The following is a 20,207-nucleotide window of genomic DNA, read 5'->3' as shown; positions in this document are numbered from 1 at the left end:
GTGCTGTTTCTATATAATTCCGTTTTCTTTTTAAAGCACATTTCAGATATGCATTGTGTACACATGATTCCATAACCCATCAGGCTTCAGTGTTGCCTCAGTACCTCTGATTCAGTAAATCAGATCATAGGCAGCATGCTGTCATATAATAAGGTGTCTGATCCTTATTACCAGTTTGTTGATGCACAGACTCCTTCAAATTGACCATTGCAACACATGGTTTCCCCTGAAACTAGCTGTGATAATTAGCGTGGCTCTAATGAGACAGAATGTCACTGATCTTGTGCTGAACTGTCGAGTATCGACGCTACGGATGGGAACTGTCAAAGCTTGCCATCTGTGACAGAGCTTGGCATATTCCATTTGCAAGGTAGAGCATGCTCAATAGACTGTTTTTAAACAAATGGTCCATTTCTTGATTAGAGCTCTGTGTTCTGCTACCGTGGAAGACTTTATATTAGAGTGAAACTTTTTTTTTTCTTTTTCTTTCTCCCCCCCCCCCCCCTTTTTTTTTTTTTTTTTTTTTTTTCCTGGGGTAAGCTCATTAGGAAATGAAAATGTTACTAATTCTCAATCCAGCGTCTGCAATCCTTTTAACCGTGGCCTATCAGCTTTTTGAGGAGAGCTGGGGGGAGCCGACCATGTATTTATTCTTCTTCCCCCGGTTGTCCTGAGGCAGTTGTTCCAAGGCTAGTGCTTTCTCCAGGCTTTTACCTGATTTTAAGCAGTGAGGGATGCAGAAGGATAGTTTATAAGGATAGAGGAACACAAATTAAAAAAAAGTCTCGGATACCATGAAGCAGGGCCGCGTACAGGCAGGATTAAAGCATGGAGACAGTAGAGAGAGCGGGGCAGCCAGGCTTCCGTAAGCAGCCCTGCAAAGTGCCCTGCGAGGAGTCCAGCGCTGCTTATCATTCCAAAATATGCTTTGTTGCTTTTTATTTCCTCCTTCCCTGGCAGACCACACAGGGCTTGTTCTGAAGAACATTTTCACTAATCTGATCAGGCAGCCAAATACGCCGGGAAAACTGCTTTAATGATCCCACTAATTACCTCAAGTCAATATGAACTGTATTATTAGACTGAGGGAAAATATTCCATTAGGTCTCCCCCTTGGGAGTTTCTCCGCTTTGTGATGTCACCGGAGCCTTCGCCCTCTCGCTTGTAATTAATTTTATTTACACACGCAGGCACGCACAAGGTCACACCTGCACAACCGGAGCTGGCCGGGGAGCGAGTGGCACTCAGGCTTAATCAGATCTGTCATAATTACCATTCTGCATGTTTCTGACACACGCTGTGAAATATTTCAATTTAACTGCCGCTACCAGCACAACCAGATGTAGTGTGAGTGTGGCTGCATTGGAAATATTATTCCTCAGGATAAACTCTCTCCTCCTCCTTTTTCCTCCCACCCCCTCTCCCTTTTACAGCTAATGTGGCACAGAAGCTGATGTATCCTGTAAATCTTGAATGCAGCGCTAGATTGATAACAGCAGATTAGACAGTTTAACCACAAACAGCTTGTTCATTTTTCACAAATGAAAACCACATGTGGTGTAACTAAAATTTCAGGCTCTTTTTTTTTTTTTTTTTTTCCCCTTTGGTTGTTGCTTCCTTTTGTGTGTGTGTTGAGGTCTGCCTTGCGCTGCAAAGCAGTGAAATAAAAGGGTAAACATATAGGGGTGAAGAAACGCTGCTTTCTTTGGAGATTATTTCTCCACGACCTTTATTAAAAACCTTCCTTGCTTTGGCAAAGACATCGGATATCACACAGGGGGTTTGCTCTCACTCTGAGACTTTCTAATCTCTGTTTTTTATGCCCACTTATTAAAGAAGTCATCCTACTGTGCTATTTTTCAAAATAACATGCCAGCAAACACCTCGCTAACCAAAAATGGAGCCTTCACTGCCACCTGAATTTAGTGGAAATAAAATCCTCTGCCCAATTTTTTCTCCATGAATTTTGGCTCTGCACTAACTCTTCTATTTACCTCCTTCTTGGGGGAAAAGATGCTGCTTTTTAAAGAATTGTCAAAGTAGCAAGAATTTTGGCAAAGAAAGAATTGATTTGTTTTATTGAAAACATTCTGGTATTTCTGATGGAAACAGATTATGATTAGTTTTTATGAATCAAGATGTTGCCTATGAATTGATAACTTTTTTTTTAGAAATCCATTTTTTTTTTCAGTTCAGTTTTTCCACTCCCTCACCTTAAACAGCCTTCAATACTTAGTAAAGATTTTTAAAAACATTTCCCCTTTAGTAGATCACCATCAGCTAGTTTTTCTACACAAAGAAAACAATTAGACAGTTTTGATAGAAAGTTCTACCAATCCTTACAGCAGGGAAGAAACATAAGTGTGGAGTGCAACTGAATGAATTCCCCAAAAGATTCTGCAGGTATTGTCAGACAGAATGAGCGGTGCAGCACAGCTGTGAGAAATTTGTCAAACACAATCTGCAATACAACTTCCAGAGGAGGTTTGAAATAAGGGGCTACAGACAGAGATCATTTTATCCATTGCCAGTTACTTGTGATGTGGTGGCAATATTGAAAGTGCATGAGATGTGCTCAGTTGGTTGATAAAAGGTATGCAGGGGTAGTGTACTTTAATGGCTCAATTTGCAGAGGACAGTTTGGCTACCCATACACCCCACAGCCTGGTCACAGAGCAGGCAACCTCTGTAGGGGAAGCAGGAACCCCAAAGGTGCCCTGACTGCAGATGTTTGCAAAATAAGTCAGGGGTAAGGCAAGAGGAGGGCAGGAAGGACTTGCAGGAGATGAGATCATGAGGAAAGTGAACTGTCAGGTTTTTCTTAAGGGTCCAGAAATCTAGCTTTCATTTCTTTGAATCTTTTATTTCTAATTTCCCTTTCCTAGGTAGAGGTGTTTTGGTTCCTGCACTCCAGATGCATGAATCAGCTCCTCCTCAGGCAGCACCTGCTGTCTGCCTGACAAGAGGTGCTGTTTCTGGCAGGATGGATTTCCTTAATCTCTCTTCCTGCTTTTAATATCCTCACCTTCTGTTTTGTTTTCCTCTCCACTTTCACTCCTCCCGCTAGCACTCCTCTTAGCCTTTCTTTGACTTCCTCTCATTCCATTCATCTCCCATCTACTCTCTTATCATTTTCTTGGGTTTCTACCCATTCTTCTGCCCTGTTCCACTACTGTCACCTGTTTGGCAGAGCTGCATATAGGGCATCCCACATGCATTCCCACTCCTTCATTCCTCAGATTGCCCATGGAGTAGGCAGGCCACTGATCTGGGGGCTTCTGAGGGTTCAGTATATTGGGTTTTTAACATGAGGAAACTAAAGAATTTAAAAACAAGCCAAACAGGAAATGGCGGGGGAAATTTCATCCTGAGAAACCAAGCACTACAAAACATGCCACTGCAGAGATAAAGGCACCTTCTGCAAACAGCAGCACTCTAAGAAGCAATTTGCTAAACAAGTGACCGGTTAAAATTCAGGTGAATAGCTGCTGGGCTAAGGGAGGAGTAAGGAAGAGTAGATGTGTGTTTTCTCCCTTATCGTTATGCCACATAATTCAAAATATTCAACACCCCAAAGAATGTGACAGGATTATGAGGTGAACGGTGAGGAAGGAGACAACATTTTAATGTAGATAATTTCTAATTTCACTACTTCTGGTGACTTCTTATTGTGTCCATTTTCAATTTTCTCAAATTTTGCATCTAAGTCAAATTTCATAGTTTTTGGTTATGAGTTACTCCAACTACTGGTATATAATGAATAGACCAGGGCAAGCACAAGCTAGCTAAGTGGGAAAAAAAATCAAATTTCCAAATATTTATATAATTTTTCATCTGCCAAATTTTATCAGAATTCACATGGTTATCCCATGGTCATCTTTCTTTTATTCTTGTGCAGCATCAAGTTCCCTTACTACAGGATGGCATTTGAGAAGACAATGAAAATAGTTTTCAGGATATTTGTGAAGTAATGGTGCTTGGTCTGAGAGGCCCAAGCAGAATTCCCTGGTGTTTTGGACCTCAGCTGAGCAAGATTTGCACAAGCATCACTTGCATTTGTGGATTTACTTAGGTGACTGGTGTTAGTTATACATGAGAGTAGATAGCATCTCTAGTGTGTGTAATAAGCATAATGATACAGGAACTTTCTGCTATTTAAATAAATATTTATTTTAAAAAATGCTATGAAGGGCCTAAATTAGCTTCTTTTTATTTTTTCATTTAAGGCAGCAGGCTCACTTCATCTCTAAGCATTGATTTATTCTTACTTAGTACAAAGAGAGGAACCAAAGGCTCAAACTTCTTCAGGGAAGGCAGGAGGAACAAACCCCACCGTCTCTTTTCTTGACTATTGAAAAAAAAGCCTGACACTCAGCACTGCACTCCCCAGAGAGCTTATTCTTTGTGGCTTCTCTTGTCCCCAACATCAGGACAGGCCACCTGATAGCACCCTGCTGTTAGCTCCCAGACACAGGCAACCAGGAAGGTCAAACCCTTCACTCCAGCTTCCCTTTGCTCCAGCTTTTCTGTACTTTCAAGTTGATGCCCTAAGCAACCACTCTACAATTTGGGGGATTTTAGCTTTCCAAGGGCTTTGCTGCCTTTATTTTCCCATGTGTGACATATTTGTTTCTGCTGGCTTCCTTCTCATTCACTTGGGTTTCTGTTTTTCACAGATGTAAATTTTAAACATTTCTTTAAAACGCACTGAGGTAGTGGACATCCTTAGTTTTGTGACCATTTTTGTTGTTAACAAAATGTGGAGAAAGTTAGGGAAAGGTTTGGTTTCAGATTTTTTTAGGACTCACTTACTTTTGGCATGATCAGAGCATTGCATGTTGTTCACCACAGGTCTGGGAGCCTCAGGATCCAGCTGAGCTGCACGAGAAATGTGAAAAGAAGTCTTCTCAATGTATTGAAATGATGAATTAAAATATAGAGGAAAAGACTTAGGACATAAAAATGTGCAGAGATGTGTGAGGAGCACTTTTGAGATGTGTTTTTTGGACTGACACATTTCATCAGCCGTATGATTCCTCAGTGCATGGTGGATCTTCCTGTGATTCAAAATAAATTCTGGAAAGAAAAAGGCATATGACGAGGAGCCACAGATTTAAATTACTCCCTCTGGGAAATTATAATCTTAAAAAAAAAAAAAAAAAATCTAACGACGTGATGTGCACATGTTAGAAGTAATTGTGGAAGTGACACTTTGGCCTTATGGCCTTTTAACCAGAGGTCTTTCCCCCAAAGCAAATGTTAAATCTCCATAAGCAACATAATAATAAACATTTGCAGTTCAGTTGTAAATTGATAGTACTAAAAAAGATTTTTAAAACTGCCATGTTCTTTCTGTTAGAGACTCTTCTCTAACTAAACTGTAGATATAGCTGCCATACAAAAATTGATTGCACATTTAAGAATAAATAAATATGGGCTATTAAGGGTCATGGTTGGATTTAGGGTTGTATTTACTTTCAAGGAAAGCATTGGTATTGCAGTGAAATCAGTACTTCTCCCTACTTAAATGAAAGATAAAGGGCCGTATATTACCAGTCACCCTCTGTGAAACCCACTGACCCGTTTTATGTGCCTATACCATAAAAAGTAATGTACCAGACTAAGACTGACTTATTTAATAATTAGCAGTTTTTTTCTTGTGTGGGGTTTTTTGTTAATATATACTTTTTTTTTCCTTTGTTTTTTATTGTGAAGTCCATTTTCATCCTGCATATTTTGTGGTTACGATGCCAATTGGATTGTGTGTGTGGAAAAGGAAGGATATGGAGGAGAGGGAGGCAGAATAAAGCTTCACCCACTGTTTTTGCATCTATTACTTTTTCCCTTCTCTTTACATATGAATGTAGTTGCATTTTATGTAAGATTTTCAAAGGAATGCATATTATGTTTTTGATTAGAGCTTGTGCCTATCATTGCTAGGCAATTGAAGGCAATACTGTAGAAAAGATACATTTGAACAAGGGAAAGGAGAGGTGGAGGAGGCTGAGAGCAGAGAAACCGAGCCTGGGAGAAGCCCTTAATTTAGTTTATTAATTCCTTCTGAACACAACTAAAAAGTAATGATATTTATGTTGTCAGCCAGTTTTAGAGTTAGTGGGTTACGACTGTTCTGTTTTTTCTTCCCATGAGCTGCTGGTACATCTCAAGTGTTCGTACCCGGGGACCACACATACCAGCTTTGATACAGCCTCAGCCCTTAAGCCGACAAGTTTTTTCTGTAGTGCTGGCTCTCAGCCACACACCGGGGCTCCGCGCAGGGAGAAGTCTGATCCGACAGACAAGACTGCGGGAGCAGGGCAACCAGCTCTCTAGGTCATTTTGTTTCTGTACTTGTTTGCTACCTGTCACTGAATTTTACAGGTTGCTTTAGCAAGTTGCCTTTTTAATTTTATTTTTTTTAATTTGTATAGTTGTTTACAATAGAAGGACATCTTTAATTTGTAAGTGCTGCAGCTAGAGAGGAGAAAAGACAAAGGGAAGAGGAGACATTAAGAATCCTTTTTCCCTAAAATATCACCAAAAAAAAAAAAAAATTGCAATGAAATGCTGTCAGCACCACCGCTGGCAGCTCGGTCATTTTTTTTTTTCCCAACCCAGGGAAGAGGTGGAGGTAACATGCAGACAGATGGTGCAGCTGAATAATAGGTTGGATAAGAAATTTAAGGAAACGGCATAATCTGTTTCTTCAAAGGAAGTTTTTCCTGCCAGTGAAGTTTACCTTTCTTCTGAAAAGCCCTATGAGGTTGTGGGGTTTTCAGTTTGTTTGTTTTACTAAATCTCATCTATTACGATGGCAGATACAGATTTACTTAAAATTCACATCTGGCTTCCTCTTTCAATGTTCTAGTAATGAAAGCCAGTAGAAGAGATAAACCAGAAATAGCTGGAGATAAAGGACAGCTTCAGGTTTCAAACTTTCTCTGATTTAGCAGAATGCTCAAAGGCAAAGCTTGAAACTTAGAACCGATTAGTGTGAACGAAATAATAAAGCAGACGTATTTCTGGGGAAATTTATTTTCACTTTAGGCCATGTTTCAAGAAGAGGCATTCTTATTCTACCAGTTCTGTTCATCTGGATCAGGCTGAACCACAGCTTTTGCTTCTTGAATTACAAGCACAGAGTTTTGTGAGCAAAACAGAGAAATCTCAAACTGTTTAACGCTCATGGCAGCTTTCAAAATGTCTTGAAAGCCCGTGCCTCGCAGAAATCAGTTCTTAAAAGTACTTGAAAAGATAAGCTAAAATGAAAAGCTTTTCAACAACAACTATGTTGTTCACTATCAAAACCTACTAAGTCTGATAGATTATTATTTTTCCTTAAAATGTTATGAACTTATCTACTGGTCTTTCTGCTAACAGACTTCATCTAATCTGAGAAACATACAGGTCTACTCGGCTTTGCATAGGGGATAACCAAGGCAACTTCAGTAGTTTAGTCAAAAAAGAAATCTGTAGTCAGAATAAATTCTCCCACAGTCAGGAAATTCCAGAAGAATATTTCAGGTTAATAAGGACCACTCTGATCATCTGGACTTGTACCCATGTCTGAACCCACAGGCATTTCACCCAGAAAGAAGACAAATTTCAGTAATATCAGCCTGAAAATGAAATGCTTCACTCATAGACTACACTATGGGTTGTCTGCTGTATTTTTCGAGATAAGCTAATGTAGAGCAAACCACATTTTCATTATAAACTAAAATAGAGTCCACTGCTCCTTTTTTTCTCTTATTTCTTTGTACTGAAATGACGTGTGCTTGTTTTGCTTCACAGTGCCATAGGCAGGAGCTTCTGTATTCTGAACTCTGAATTTTTGATCTTGTTGAACACTGTGAGAAATCTCAGTTGAAGGGTTTAATGCATTTTCCAATCAATGCGTAGGGGAAATTTGGCCTTATCAATTTAAATGCTGGAGATCCTTCATTGCATTATGGAAGAATCTTCGCTAAGCAGAGATTATTCTTAAGAACTTCATAACATTTAAAGGTTAATATGTTAGGTAAAGAACAATATCTTAAGACAAACATTTTTATTACAGGACATGAAGGGATAGTTCTGATTAAATTACATGATTATTTGAATGGGAAGGAAGACAAAGTGCATCATTTCTTGCCCTCAACTTTAATGCCTTTAATCAAATAATGACCTTCTGGAAATAGTTAATTTTAAGCATTTGGAAAGATCAATACCACTTTGCCACCAAAAAATGGCCCAGATGATGAAATTTGATGTATTTAAAGTTCCATTTCACCCTTTTAACCTAGTAAATAATTTAAAATGCTTTCAGTACTTCTATGCTACCATTATGTATCTCATTCGAAGTATTATGACTTTTCCAAAAGCAACCTTTCTCTACAATGAGCAGCTTACAAGTTAATACTGAAGCCTAAGACTATATGCATATATTGTAGTGGTGATGTTGGCCTTTTTTTCTTCTCTTTTATGCGTGGATTCTGTTCTGAAAAGAAATGGAAATATCTATGATGAACACAGCTATTTGGAACAAAACTGAGATTTGTAAAGCAAGTTGGATGGCTTTTGAAGGGAAAAAGTCAATATTTAAAGTTTAGTTCATGAGTTCTTTTCCTTTGTTTTGTCTATAAGCTTTTGTGTTAAAGGTGAAGGATTTGGGTTGCTCAGACAATTAAGAGCCCATTTTGCCAAGTGTAATTTCATATCTGTTCTATAAACTGGAGTGCCTTCAGCATTGTAAATAAAAAAATTGCCCTCTATTTAGCATGTTTGTGGGCAGATTAAAAACAGTCTTCATTAGCATAAGTAACACTTACAGATTCTTTTAAAAGTAGAAAATTATTTGCTGAATGATAAATTGCTAGCTTTATAGTTAGTTGCTGAAAATGTGCTCATTCAAAATGCCTACTTTAGTTTAGTCTACAATACTCAATTTTTTGAGTTCGAAGTACTGTTTAATGGATTATGTACTTAGTCTTTGTTCACAGTAGATGCTGAAATGCAATTCAACTTTCTGCTAAAATGTTTGTATCAAACACCTCCCTATTTAGACTGATTTCTTCTAACGCCATATATTTTTATTATACTATATGCCCCAGAGACTGATACAAAATAATGTCAGATATGCTATACCAAAGAAAAGCTGTTCACATTTTAGTATTGATAGTGAAAAATGTTTTGCCTTCTTGAATTCAAATTACAGCTCTTTTTTAAGAAAAACGTTTGATTCTTTGTTAGTTTTTCTGTAAGAAATATTAAACATTTGGCAAATGATCATTGCTGTAGCAAATTCACCAAACAATAGAGTTCAGTTGCTCCACCATAGTCCTTTCTTTCCGGACTTCTTTATTGCTGTCTTAGAAAGCTTTGTCCAGAGAGCATTTTTCGTGCTGGTAATGTTACCCTCTTTGATCTAGTTAGAATTGGTATTTACACCTTAAGTGCAGATTTCAATTATCTTTTTTTTTTTTTTTTTTTTTTTCCCTATTTAATAAAAAAGATACTGGAATGCAAGAATAGTTTTTTAGACACTACGCAACAGAGCAGAACATTTTATTTAAACAAAGCTCAGCTCAGACTGAATAAAACAACATTTGGATACATAGATAAAATGCATGTATGCTTTAAAATAAGGGTGCTCATGGGTCTTGCAGACTCTAATGCTTGGCAGTTATCCTCTTTGCGCTTTTTCTGCATTAGTTTGGCAGTTCAGCTTTCACACATTTTTTTTCCTTTAATGTCTTCTGTTTCTTTACTAAATCCCTATCAGAAAACCAGGCAGAAGACTCTTATTTATTTTAAATATCTTAGGTTTAGCATCTTTTTTTTTTTTCACCATTTTCTTGCTTACTGTAGCAAGACCTTTGCAGATGGTACTTGGTTACTTGAAAGTGCATAACAGTATTTTCTTTGTAGCAGATGGATTTAAGACTTTTAGTTCCCAATAAATGTAGGTTTACAATACATAACTTTACAGGATTTGTGTTGTATATAACAGGTTTGAACATATTATCTCAGAATTCATCTGCATGGCATTTTCAGTTTATCCAGGGCCCATGCCAGTATTTTAAGTAATAGGGAGAGCATAGTGATTGATAGCAGCTAAAGGCGTGATTTTGAATAGAAACAAAGGTTTTAGAACAGAAGGTGTCAAATTAAACTTTGTCAGTTTGAAAAGTAGTAACATCCTGAAAGTTCTGCAAACATATTTACATGTGGCTAATGTTTATATTTTGCTTTGTACTCTCTTTATATTCAGTGTAATGTTGCCTGGCAAATTTACTGTGTTTTAAAATCAGGGTTTTTCCCAATGTCATTGCAGAGTTTTGGGGGTTTGCCTTGCTGCATAGATATATCTGCCTAATTATTTTAAGGCATTTTTAATGATGTGCTACATGTGCTATAGAAGCTGGTTGTCATCTAATTTGAGTTATAAAAATTTCCTTATTATTTTAGTGTCCTTTCCATTTCTTTAAGATTATAAAAACATGAAAAAAACAGTTGTCCAAGCCCTCTGAGAATAAATTTTCTTAACTAGACAGAAATTGCTCTAAACTTACGGGAGTGGAAGAAGAGAAAAATCAGCCTTGTTAGGTCCATTTGTGAATTAAACTACATTAGCTACAGCACTGCATTCTTCTTTAGATCAAATAGAGGCAAAACATACAAATTTTGCAGAACTTAAAATTCAGCATTAGAAGAGTCCGTATCATTAGTTTTCCTCAAAGTTACAAAAACATTTCATACATTTTCATTTAGCTGACTTTTATGAATGAGCTTTATGTTGGAAAGAGAAGTCTGAACTCAAATTAAATGAAACACAAAAAAACATTCTGTTGTAAAGTTTTTACCCTTTTAACTAAGAAAATCCCCAGAGTTTCTGTTACTGCACATTCACTATCTCTTCTGAGATTATTTGTGAGATCAACTTTTACAGGCATTTTCACAAATAAATAAAGACCAAAAAATAACTTACTTCCTTGTTTTTATAAGACTTCATTTGGTCATTTCCCTGTTGCCCATCACATATTTCATCAGAATATTTGTTTACTTCTTCAGGAATATGAAGAACGGAGTAGAAAAGAGACATTTTACTAGAGTAGCAGTCTATTCTATGTACCATCATAAGCAACTGACTTCAGAATATGAAAATCAGTCTTTTTGTGAAAGGCTGGCAGAGACATACTTTATCTTACAACTCATCAAATCTTTTTTAGATGAAGTATTAGATGCATTTTTTATGTGCAAAGGCTAACAGAAAAGTATTGGAAATGTAATGTTAGTCATCAGCAGCTAGTAAAATTAAGGACTGATCTAGTAAGCGTAGTAACATAGAAAAACGATATGAGGAGAAGGAATTTCTTAACGAAATAACAAAGTTAACAAGAATGTTGTGACATATATTTAATCAGCATAAACTATGATTGCTTAGGATTTATTTTATTATTGATCACTTAAAAAGAGTTTCCATTGTCCTTTTCAAAAAGAGCATCTGGGATTCCCATGGCCACCAGACAAAACAAATGCAGTTTCTAAATGTATGGTTTCTTCTTGGGTCTGTGAGTATACCTTTAAGAGGTGTCATTGGAGTGGACAAGTTTTTCACCAAATTGCTGTAGCTGCTCTGCTTTTTGTTTCACCACAATTGGAAAGAGGACAAACAGATTTTATATGAAGCAGTGCAGACTCCAGACAACCAAAGGACATTTTTTTTTTTCTGCTTCACAGCAGACCTTCTCCTTTTTAATTAAAAATTTTATAACCACATTTCAATTAAAAGATTTCAATTTTGTTATCTTCATCTTCTCCCCTCCCTCCCCAGTAAACCACCTACGCTGTCTGATTGCACCTTTTAACTTGCTGCAGAAAGCTAGTAGTAGTACACTTATTCCCTTGGAAGCATGGCAGGCAGAGGAACACGAGCAACGTGTGGATTTTGTTAGGGGTATGGAGGGTTTGTGTGTTAACTTGCTAACACATCCCATGGATCCTTATGATGGGGAGGAATAATTCACAGACACTTGCTCCTGTTTTAGAAACATACTGTATGATTCTATCTGAGACAGCTTGTATGTTATATGTTTTATAGTATGACATTAGGTCACATTTCCCAATTAACTTTTTAAACCTGGGGTTAATACCCAGCATCTGCATGGCCAAAAACTGGAGTCTGCCACATCCCTGGTTTGGGCCCTACTCAGATTTTTGCCTTCTCATGTTGCCATCATTTGTCCTTTGTGCTATTTCTGTTTCTTGGGGGCATATTCTCCTGTGTCATTTGTTCACTTTTCCACTTATTTCCAAGAGCATATACTTGAAATCTTTATACACACCTCACTAAATATGATCTCATACAGTATGAATGCATTAAGATTATTTGTTTACTTTCATCTTTTCCTATCACAGCAATATTTTTACACTGCATTTATTAACTGCTAGCTAAAGATATGAATGTCTTCAGGAAAATGACGTATCTATATTGTATCTATGTATCTATTGTATCTAGTAGTAAACTAGTCTGGATAAACCATTTTTCAACTACCAGCACATGTAAGAAGGATCTAAAAGCTTCTGTACATTTCTATTATTTGTTGATTCGATAAAATGTCACATTATCTTTCCCACAGCATTAAGAAATAAAATTGCACAGACCTAGTTTTGAAAACAGATCCTGGAAGCTAAAAGGAAGAAATATGCAGGTTGCATGCGTGTAATAGTTTGTTTCTAAATTTTAATATACAAAAATATGCTGATTATGCAAACCGTGCTTCATAGCTTGTTTTCCAAAAAGATAGCTGGTTTAGGATAGGTATGCTTTTAGGCATCTTTCTGTTTGGTGACCTGGAATGGGTATGAAGGGTAAGTCAAAAGCATGAGGTTACTCTGTGTCCCCCTCAAGCCCTATGCAAAAATGTGAGACTTTTTTTTTTCTGGGTCTATGAGAAAAATACAGAAACAGATAATCATTTTTAAATAAATTCACCTGCAGAGGCACCTCTACTCATAGTAGATTGGAACACAATATTACTTTCCTGCATCTTGTCTAAGAATTCCTCTCTTTTAAAAGGACGTTAGGGAATTCTGCTGTTGTTACGATTTACAACAAGCAGCTCTGTGGTCAAAGCAGGTACCAGGAGTACTTTCTTGTCTAGAGAAGTAGCACTAGTATTTAAAAACTGCTCAGCAGCTGATTAACCAGCTATTGAAACACTGTTGGTGCTCTCCAATGGATAAACAGAAGAAGACTGGCAGGAGACAGAGTATATGGCATCAGTGTGTAGGGGAGGAGGGGATGGGGGATTCTGCCTTGATTGATGGGTCTGTTGAACAAACAACAGCATCATAGTGTGGGACCAAGTAAAATGTGCTTTCCAAAATGCTCACGGCTTGCAGGGGTCTGTGCAGTAGGGTGGCAGTCTCAGTGTGTTGATGTTTACTTCACATCCAACATTTACAGGGAAAGCTGTGACTTGCTGGAGGAGAAAGTGAGAGAATGCAGTGCTGCTCAAGTCTGCATTTCACCTTCACTTGCCCCTTGCAAGGCAAGGAAAAACTAATGTTTTTCTGGTGTTATCTTCAAGGGATGGCTCTGTGAGCTGTTACGTTGGAAAGAAGATCCCTCACCAGAGAACAGGACCCTCTGGGAGAATCTCTCCATGATCCGAAGGTTCCTCAGTCTTCCTCAGCCTGAACGCGATGCCATTTATGAACAAGAAAGCAATGCAGTTCATCACCATGGTGACAGGCCTTCCCACATTATCCATGTGCCAGCAGAACAGATTCAGGTTAGTTTACCTTGGCCAATCCAGCAGAGCACTAAGTAAATAATGCTTTAAACATAGCAAAGGAAATTAGTGTTTCTTTCCTCCTGGCCAGGCTAACTACAGGTGTCCTGGTAAGAGATAGCAGCATACTGCCGTCTGCCACTTGAATTAAAAGATGAGTTGGTGACCACACAGACTTTTTCTTTCAGTTTGGGTTTTTCCAAGCTTGTGTGACAAAGCAGCCCGGGCATAGTCATGTGTGGGCAGAACAAGCCTCCCATGTTAGCTGCCTCTGCTAGATGGGCCTCATGACCACAAGAGAGGGATGCTCGGAGCTGGGCCTGTGGTGCCAGCACAGCGGGAGGAGGTTATTGAGCTGCTGATGAGAGCTTAGCTCGGTGTTCAGCAGCTGATCACACCAGGTTGGAGTGAGGGAAGGGGACCTCGTTCCTCAGTCCATTTTAACCCCAGCTGAGTCTGGGATGAGTCAATGTTTGTTTGTTTTTCCTTCAGAGCCCCTCTCCCACCACCCTTGGGAAAGGAGAGCATAGAGGAGCTTTCTTACCAGGCCTGCTGACCGCTGGACCTTGGCTGGGTGCTGCTCCGCAGGTGAGCTGGCACGAGGGCAATGTGCCAGGGAGAGAACCAAGGGCTTGCAGGACCCATACACTTGGCTTGGAGAGGCCAGACCCTTGGCTTGCCCAGGCACCGCGGGACTGGGAGCGCAGATGGCCATCTGCTAAATATTATAGGTCAAAGCTGGAACAGGTTGCCTAGAGAAGCTGGGGATGCCCCATCCCTGGAGGCATTCAAGGCCAGGTTAGATGGGGCCCTGGGCAACCTGATCTAGTAGGTGGCAACCCTGTCTACAACAGGGGGCTTGGAACTGGATGGTCTTTAAGGTCCTTTCCAAAGCCAAGCCATGCTGTAATTCTTTGATCTGCAGCTCTCTGAGCTGGAGGCTCTTTAATCCCTTCTCATGAAGACCTGAGGTCAGCTTTTTAGTTGCTCCCTGTTACAAGGCAGATATTGCCCCTGTTTTTCAGAGTTCTCAATCTCAGCTGAGACCTTGGTGTACCATTCGTATCACCTGTGCAGAAAAATATTTACAGAACTAGGGAGGATAGAGTTATCTCACAGCCAGAAACAACATGAGTGTATATTAAAGATAAAGCAAACTAAATAAGACAATCCCTTAGGATATCAAGTACTAAAATAATCGTGAAAGCCTGGAAACTTGCTGTTTGATTTAGCAAAAAGAGAGAAAGATCTATATTAAGTAATAAAACAGCACTTGTTTGAAAAAGTACATTGTTTTTAATAAAATCGCTTCTTAAAGGGATAAAAGGAGAAGCTTATGCACAGTATAAACACTGTATCACTATGCCACTTACTTAGATTTTCCTGCCTTGATAAAATTTTTGTGTTTGATCTTGCAAATATCATTCACATAAGCAGTTGCACTGTAATCTCTTAATGTGTCTTGTAAGTGTAAGGACTGGGGGACTGGGCCTGAGTTTTGTCTGTATTCTTCTGCACTCTAATTGTTGAAGATGCATAAATATGTAGTTAAGACTCAAGTTTTCAAACTGTATATACAAAGCCTCCAGTCTTGTAAGAATTTAATGTGCTGGGAGTAGTCTTGAATCTCTGTGGCTTTGAAGCCTTGAATGGGAGAATGGGACTGCTCTGAAGCCATGAAACATGAAAGAATGTGAATTGGGATAAGACAAGAGGCCAGATTCAGTCACCATTTGTGTCAGACTTTACAATAACAGGATCTCTTCAAGCAGAGACTGCTGAAATGGGTGTTGAAACCTACATGAAGTCTCCACAACCACGAGTGGCACTACAAAATGAAATTTCCGATCCAATATTTATACTACCCCTACAATATCTTGTGCTACTTGAGGTCTGCAAGTGAGCTGCAACCAAAAGCTTTGGAACCAGTTCTGACACACAAAAAATTGTCAAGGGAAGACTTGTGAAGGGAAATGAAAAGTGGTGATAGCAACTGCTTGTTTTGCTGCTGTTGTTTATTAATAATAACCGGTGGTTTGTACCATATGACAAGAAATTTGCTGACCCAAAATATCTACTAACCAGTGCTTCCTGTGCTGCAGAGCAAAAGAATTGTCAACAAAAACAGTAGCTGATAAATATACTTTTGATTTTAAACATGATCTTGTAATGTACTGTACTCCAGCAGTGGATGAGAAAAACATTTCTGTCTCTAGGGCTCAGTGCCTCACCTTTTAAGAATGTTTCTGAATCCATGCTTGCAAAACTTCATTTTAAGCTCTTGTTAATTATTTACATCATGATTTGCTTTATCTTTTTCTTCTGATGTGCATACTGGCTCATTTTTATTGCTTGAGTTTTTGGAATGCAGCATGTTCCCTTCTAATAATAATAGTGCAACTTATTCAAAGCTTTGCATCTTAGTGCTTTATAAATATTAACTGAATAATCCCCAGCACAAACACTGCAGTAGGTAAACATATTTGTTCCCTGTTTATATGTTGAGATCCTTGAATGCAGGCAAGACAGACCCCCTCCGTGGCCACAGGCAAGATGAGCCAGTGCCAGCCTGGGAAATAACGAGTTGCTGTCTCCTGATCTCATTGTCCTTGTGAAGACTGGGTTTGGCAGAGTGGTGCTAGGCACTTCCAGCTCTCATAGTCTGTAGTAGTGCTTGCAAGTCTGGGGAGGCTTCAGCAGCTGCTCAGCTCAGTTTGGTGGTGGGATATTTGCACACAGCTGTAAAGCTCTTCTTCTCCCTTGATCTCCCCTGTCCCTCACCCTAGTCATTGCTAGAGATTTGCAGCCCTTGCTTTTGGGCAGCAGCTGCTGCTGCTGGCAGAGCTCCTGTGTGTTTGCCCTCATCTGGCACTTTTCTCACTTTGTCCTTGCTACAGTTCTGGCTAAGCTGGTCAAGTTAATCCTACACTATGTCACCTACTTAGCATTTTGTCTTGTCTGCACTTGACTCGTGAAGCATGTTCATTAAACTGTGTCAGCTTAGCTACACTGATGACACGTCATCGGCGTTTCCAGCCATACAAAGCCAGGGTGCCATTGCTCTGCCCACATCCTGATAGCCCTTTATCCCAGTCTCTGCTTACACACATGCAGACACATGCAAGATACACAGAGGGTTACTAATTCTCCTTTATTTTGGGTTCACTGTACTATCAGCAGTAATGGGTCCTTTGTTTTGTTTTCCTTCAACTTACCAAGCAGTTGCTTATAGCTTTGCAATTGTTCCCCTGGATTTTCTTGTTAACACAAAATGGGAGCAAGAATACATGTGCAAAAAAAAAAAAAAAAAAAAAAAAAAAAAATCTCTGCTTTATCTTGCAGCAGCAACAGCAGCAGCAGCAACAGCAACAACAGCAGCAGCAGCAACAGCAACCGGGTCCCAGACTCCCCCCAAGGCAACCGACGGTAGCATCACCAGCTGAATCTGAGGATGAAAATCGTCAGAAACCCCGGCCACGAACAAAGATTTCTGTTGAAGCCCTAGGGATCCTACAGAGTTTCATACAAGATGTGGGCCTGTATCCTGATGAAGAAGCAATCCAGACTCTCTCCGCTCAGCTTGACCTGCCCAAGTACACCATCATCAAGTTCTTTCAGAACCAGCGGTATTATCTCAAGCACCACGGAAAGCTGAAGGACAATTCTGGGTTGGAGGTAGATGTTGCAGAATACAAGGAAGAAGAGTTACTCAAGGATTTAGAAGACAGCATCCAAGACAAAAATGCAAACACGCTTTTTTCAGTTAAACTAGAAGAAGAGTTATCGGTAGAAGGGAACACAGAGATTAATGCTGAATTGAAAGACTGATCTAAAAATATTATTTTCTTTCAACAGTGCCACTGGTATTTACTAATGAAATGAAAATTCCATCTTGCGTTCTGTCAAAAACCTTTATTATTCATTGTTTGGCCAATGAATCTTCCAAAACTTGCACAAAAGTTGAAAAAAGGATAATGCAGACTGCACTAGATGTTTTACTCTGTTTTACAAACTGCTTCGCGGCAACAGATGAAGCATTGAGGATTGTTTGATATTAATTTGTGTTCACTGGATACACTGTGAGTGTACCCAATAAGCATGATACCAGTGATTTTGATTCTGGAGCCTTCAGACAAGCATTACAACTTTTGTGATTTACTGTTTTTTGTTTTCATTATGTTCTTGTTTTTAATTATTACTGTAGCACTCCACACTTGATCTTTGGAAACTCACATTTATTTAAAAAAAATAAAATAAAAAGAGTTTGTTACTCTTGTTCTATTGTATGTTACAAAAGAACTATAGACTGTGGAATGCAGTTTAAAGATAACATATGCCAACAAATGCCTTGTATTATATGGCACTGCCGTAATTCAGATTTGTTTTCTTTTGGAAATAAAGGTCACTGTATTTTTTTTTTTCCATTCTCATTGTTACATGGTTTTAAAGAAAATGAAAAAGAAAATGTGAAACACGATTTAGTCCTCATTATTTATTTGTAGATCCTGCAGCATCATGTTGTAATTAATTTTTTTGGAAGTTTCCGTTAAATGTAATATTGCTTCTCTTGTTATCATACTGATTTTTTTTTTCTATTTATAAATGTATTTTGATGGGCAGTAAAACAAAGTGTCTTAAAAGTTTTAAATAGAGAAAATGTGCTTTACACAGTTGCCTATAAAAAGTGCTCTATGTTATCCAAGCAATTCATACTATAAGCTTCACTCTTATTGTTGTATGCAATTTTTACTATCATGCAAATAAGCTTAGGTAAATAAAACTAATAGATCACCTTAGAAACTTATGCAATTAATGTGAAAATAATTGATGTTTGCAATGTGTCTTCCTTTGGTTTACAATCAATTTTAAAGCTACAGCTGTATAAATTTTCTGTATAAAGGTGTATTTCTTTTTTATGAGTTTATTGCTATGAAAACACCAGTTATTTTGTTACAGCTGGCTGTTTTTATAAGTGTATCACAATTTTCTTTATGCAGAAATGTTCTGACTAGGAGTGGTTATTGACTGTAACTACACAATTAAAATTGTTTGTATGGTATGATACGGCAGGGTTTGTCTGTGTATGTGTATGACTGTGAGGAATATAACTTGTTCTTAGTACACACTCTACCTTCTTGTCACCACTTTGAAGATGACATTTCAATTGTTCTCCTTTAAAATCACGAGCAGATTTTTTTTAATGACCTTCTTAATATTTGAATATAGATAACATTCTTCAAAAAGAAACACAGTTTGGTTATGGAAATCATAACCTGTCTTCTCAAGGTTTAAAAACTTGCCTGCCCAACAGAGATAGCAGGATATTATTGAGTCAAAAGGCTATCAGGCATAAACATATTTACAGTTCCTGGCAGTAATGCACTTATAATGGATACAGCTGGTCTTCTTTTACACTAGAATTATGCTAACACTATTCCTTGCACTAATGTATAAACATTAAAAAAAAAAAATCATTAATAGTCACAAAGTACATAGGAAAGATGGGCTTTGCACATTGCAGTGTCCTTCTAAGCAAGATTGTTTTAAACAGTCGCTAATAAGGTTCTTGATGAAGCCATTGCAACTGGTGAGCTTTGAATGTATGCGAAGTCAGAGAAGTCTGCAGCTGAAAGTTGGAGTGATGTGCATGCTGTTGTTCTCCATTCCTAGGGGAGGAACGCCATGTTTGGTGACATGATCACTGGATCCAGGTGTGCTGTGGCCCAGGCTGTGCAAGCAGAGCTGACCTGTGGGACAGTGTCACCGGCACCCTAAGGGTGGCTGAAGAGCCAACCACCACTCTCCAAAGGGCTGCTTGACATGGGAAAATAGAAGTGAAATCACTTTTAAACTAATGCATGTGCATATCCAGGGTAGAAGGGAAAGAAAACACTTTCCTGGAGTATACTACTCTTCACGCTAAAAGCTAATACACGCAGCACTCCTAATATCAGAAGTGGGGCAACAAATCCAACACTCTATAAAAGTGTAAGAAGAAATATTTACAAAATTGTCTTTCCTATTTTGAAAGCAATTTCCTTTTATCCTTTTAAGTTTTATGGGTGCTGAAGTAGAGGCCATGATTATTATAGCTGTTTCTTTTCTATTATATTTGCTTTTTCTTGTCTTAGCCTAGCTGAGGTTACCTTCCAAGTCAACTGACCTATGAAGTCATATATTACCTCCATAGGGTTTTGGATCCTGGTGGGTGGGCAGAAAGCATGCTTTTATCTTGGCCTGAGTGACCAAAAGCATCTTTGTTAAATCCTTAGCAGCATCTTCAAAGGTGATGCAGATATTAAGGATGTCGTTATGCGGATGCAGGAGGTTTATACCACTAGGAGTTAAGCTACTAGAAGCATATGTCATCTCAACTCATAGACTGGATAGACTACCTTGAAAATACCTTATGTCCTTTTCTGTTCCTTT

At 38.5% G+C, this 20,207-nt stretch overlaps 1 protein-coding gene across 11 annotated transcripts in view; it reads left to right on the top strand.

Annotated features, from left to right (window-relative positions):
• The window catches only part of SATB1 (SATB homeobox 1), a 91,600-nt gene extending 72,758 nt beyond the window's left edge, over nucleotides 1-18,842 (top strand). For 6 of the 11 annotated variants that reach the window (XM_015281485.4, XM_015281488.4, XM_015281487.4 and 3 more), the window contains 3 exons: nucleotides 13,575-13,778; nucleotides 14,271-14,366; nucleotides 17,121-18,842. In XM_015281485.4, the coding sequence (XP_015136971.1) occupies nucleotides 13,575-13,778; nucleotides 14,271-14,366; nucleotides 17,121-17,606 (786 nt within the window). In that variant the 3' untranslated portion in view covers nucleotides 17,607-18,842. The remainder of the gene's footprint in view (nucleotides 1-13,574; nucleotides 13,779-14,270; nucleotides 14,367-17,120) is intronic. The other 5 variants (XM_015281489.4, NM_001199644.2, XM_040682225.2 and 2 more) reach the window with 1 other exon arrangement.
• The last annotated feature ends 1,365 nt before the right edge of the window (nucleotides 18,843-20,207 follow it).

Source organism: Gallus gallus, chromosome 2, assembly GCF_016699485.2.
Source record: "Gallus gallus isolate bGalGal1 chromosome 2, bGalGal1.mat.broiler.GRCg7b, whole genome shotgun sequence".
In the NCBI taxonomy this organism is placed as follows: Eukaryota; Metazoa; Chordata; class Aves; order Galliformes; family Phasianidae; genus Gallus; species Gallus gallus.
The sequence above is the reverse complement of the archived record's forward strand: the minus strand, read 5'-3'. Positions and strand labels throughout refer to the sequence as shown.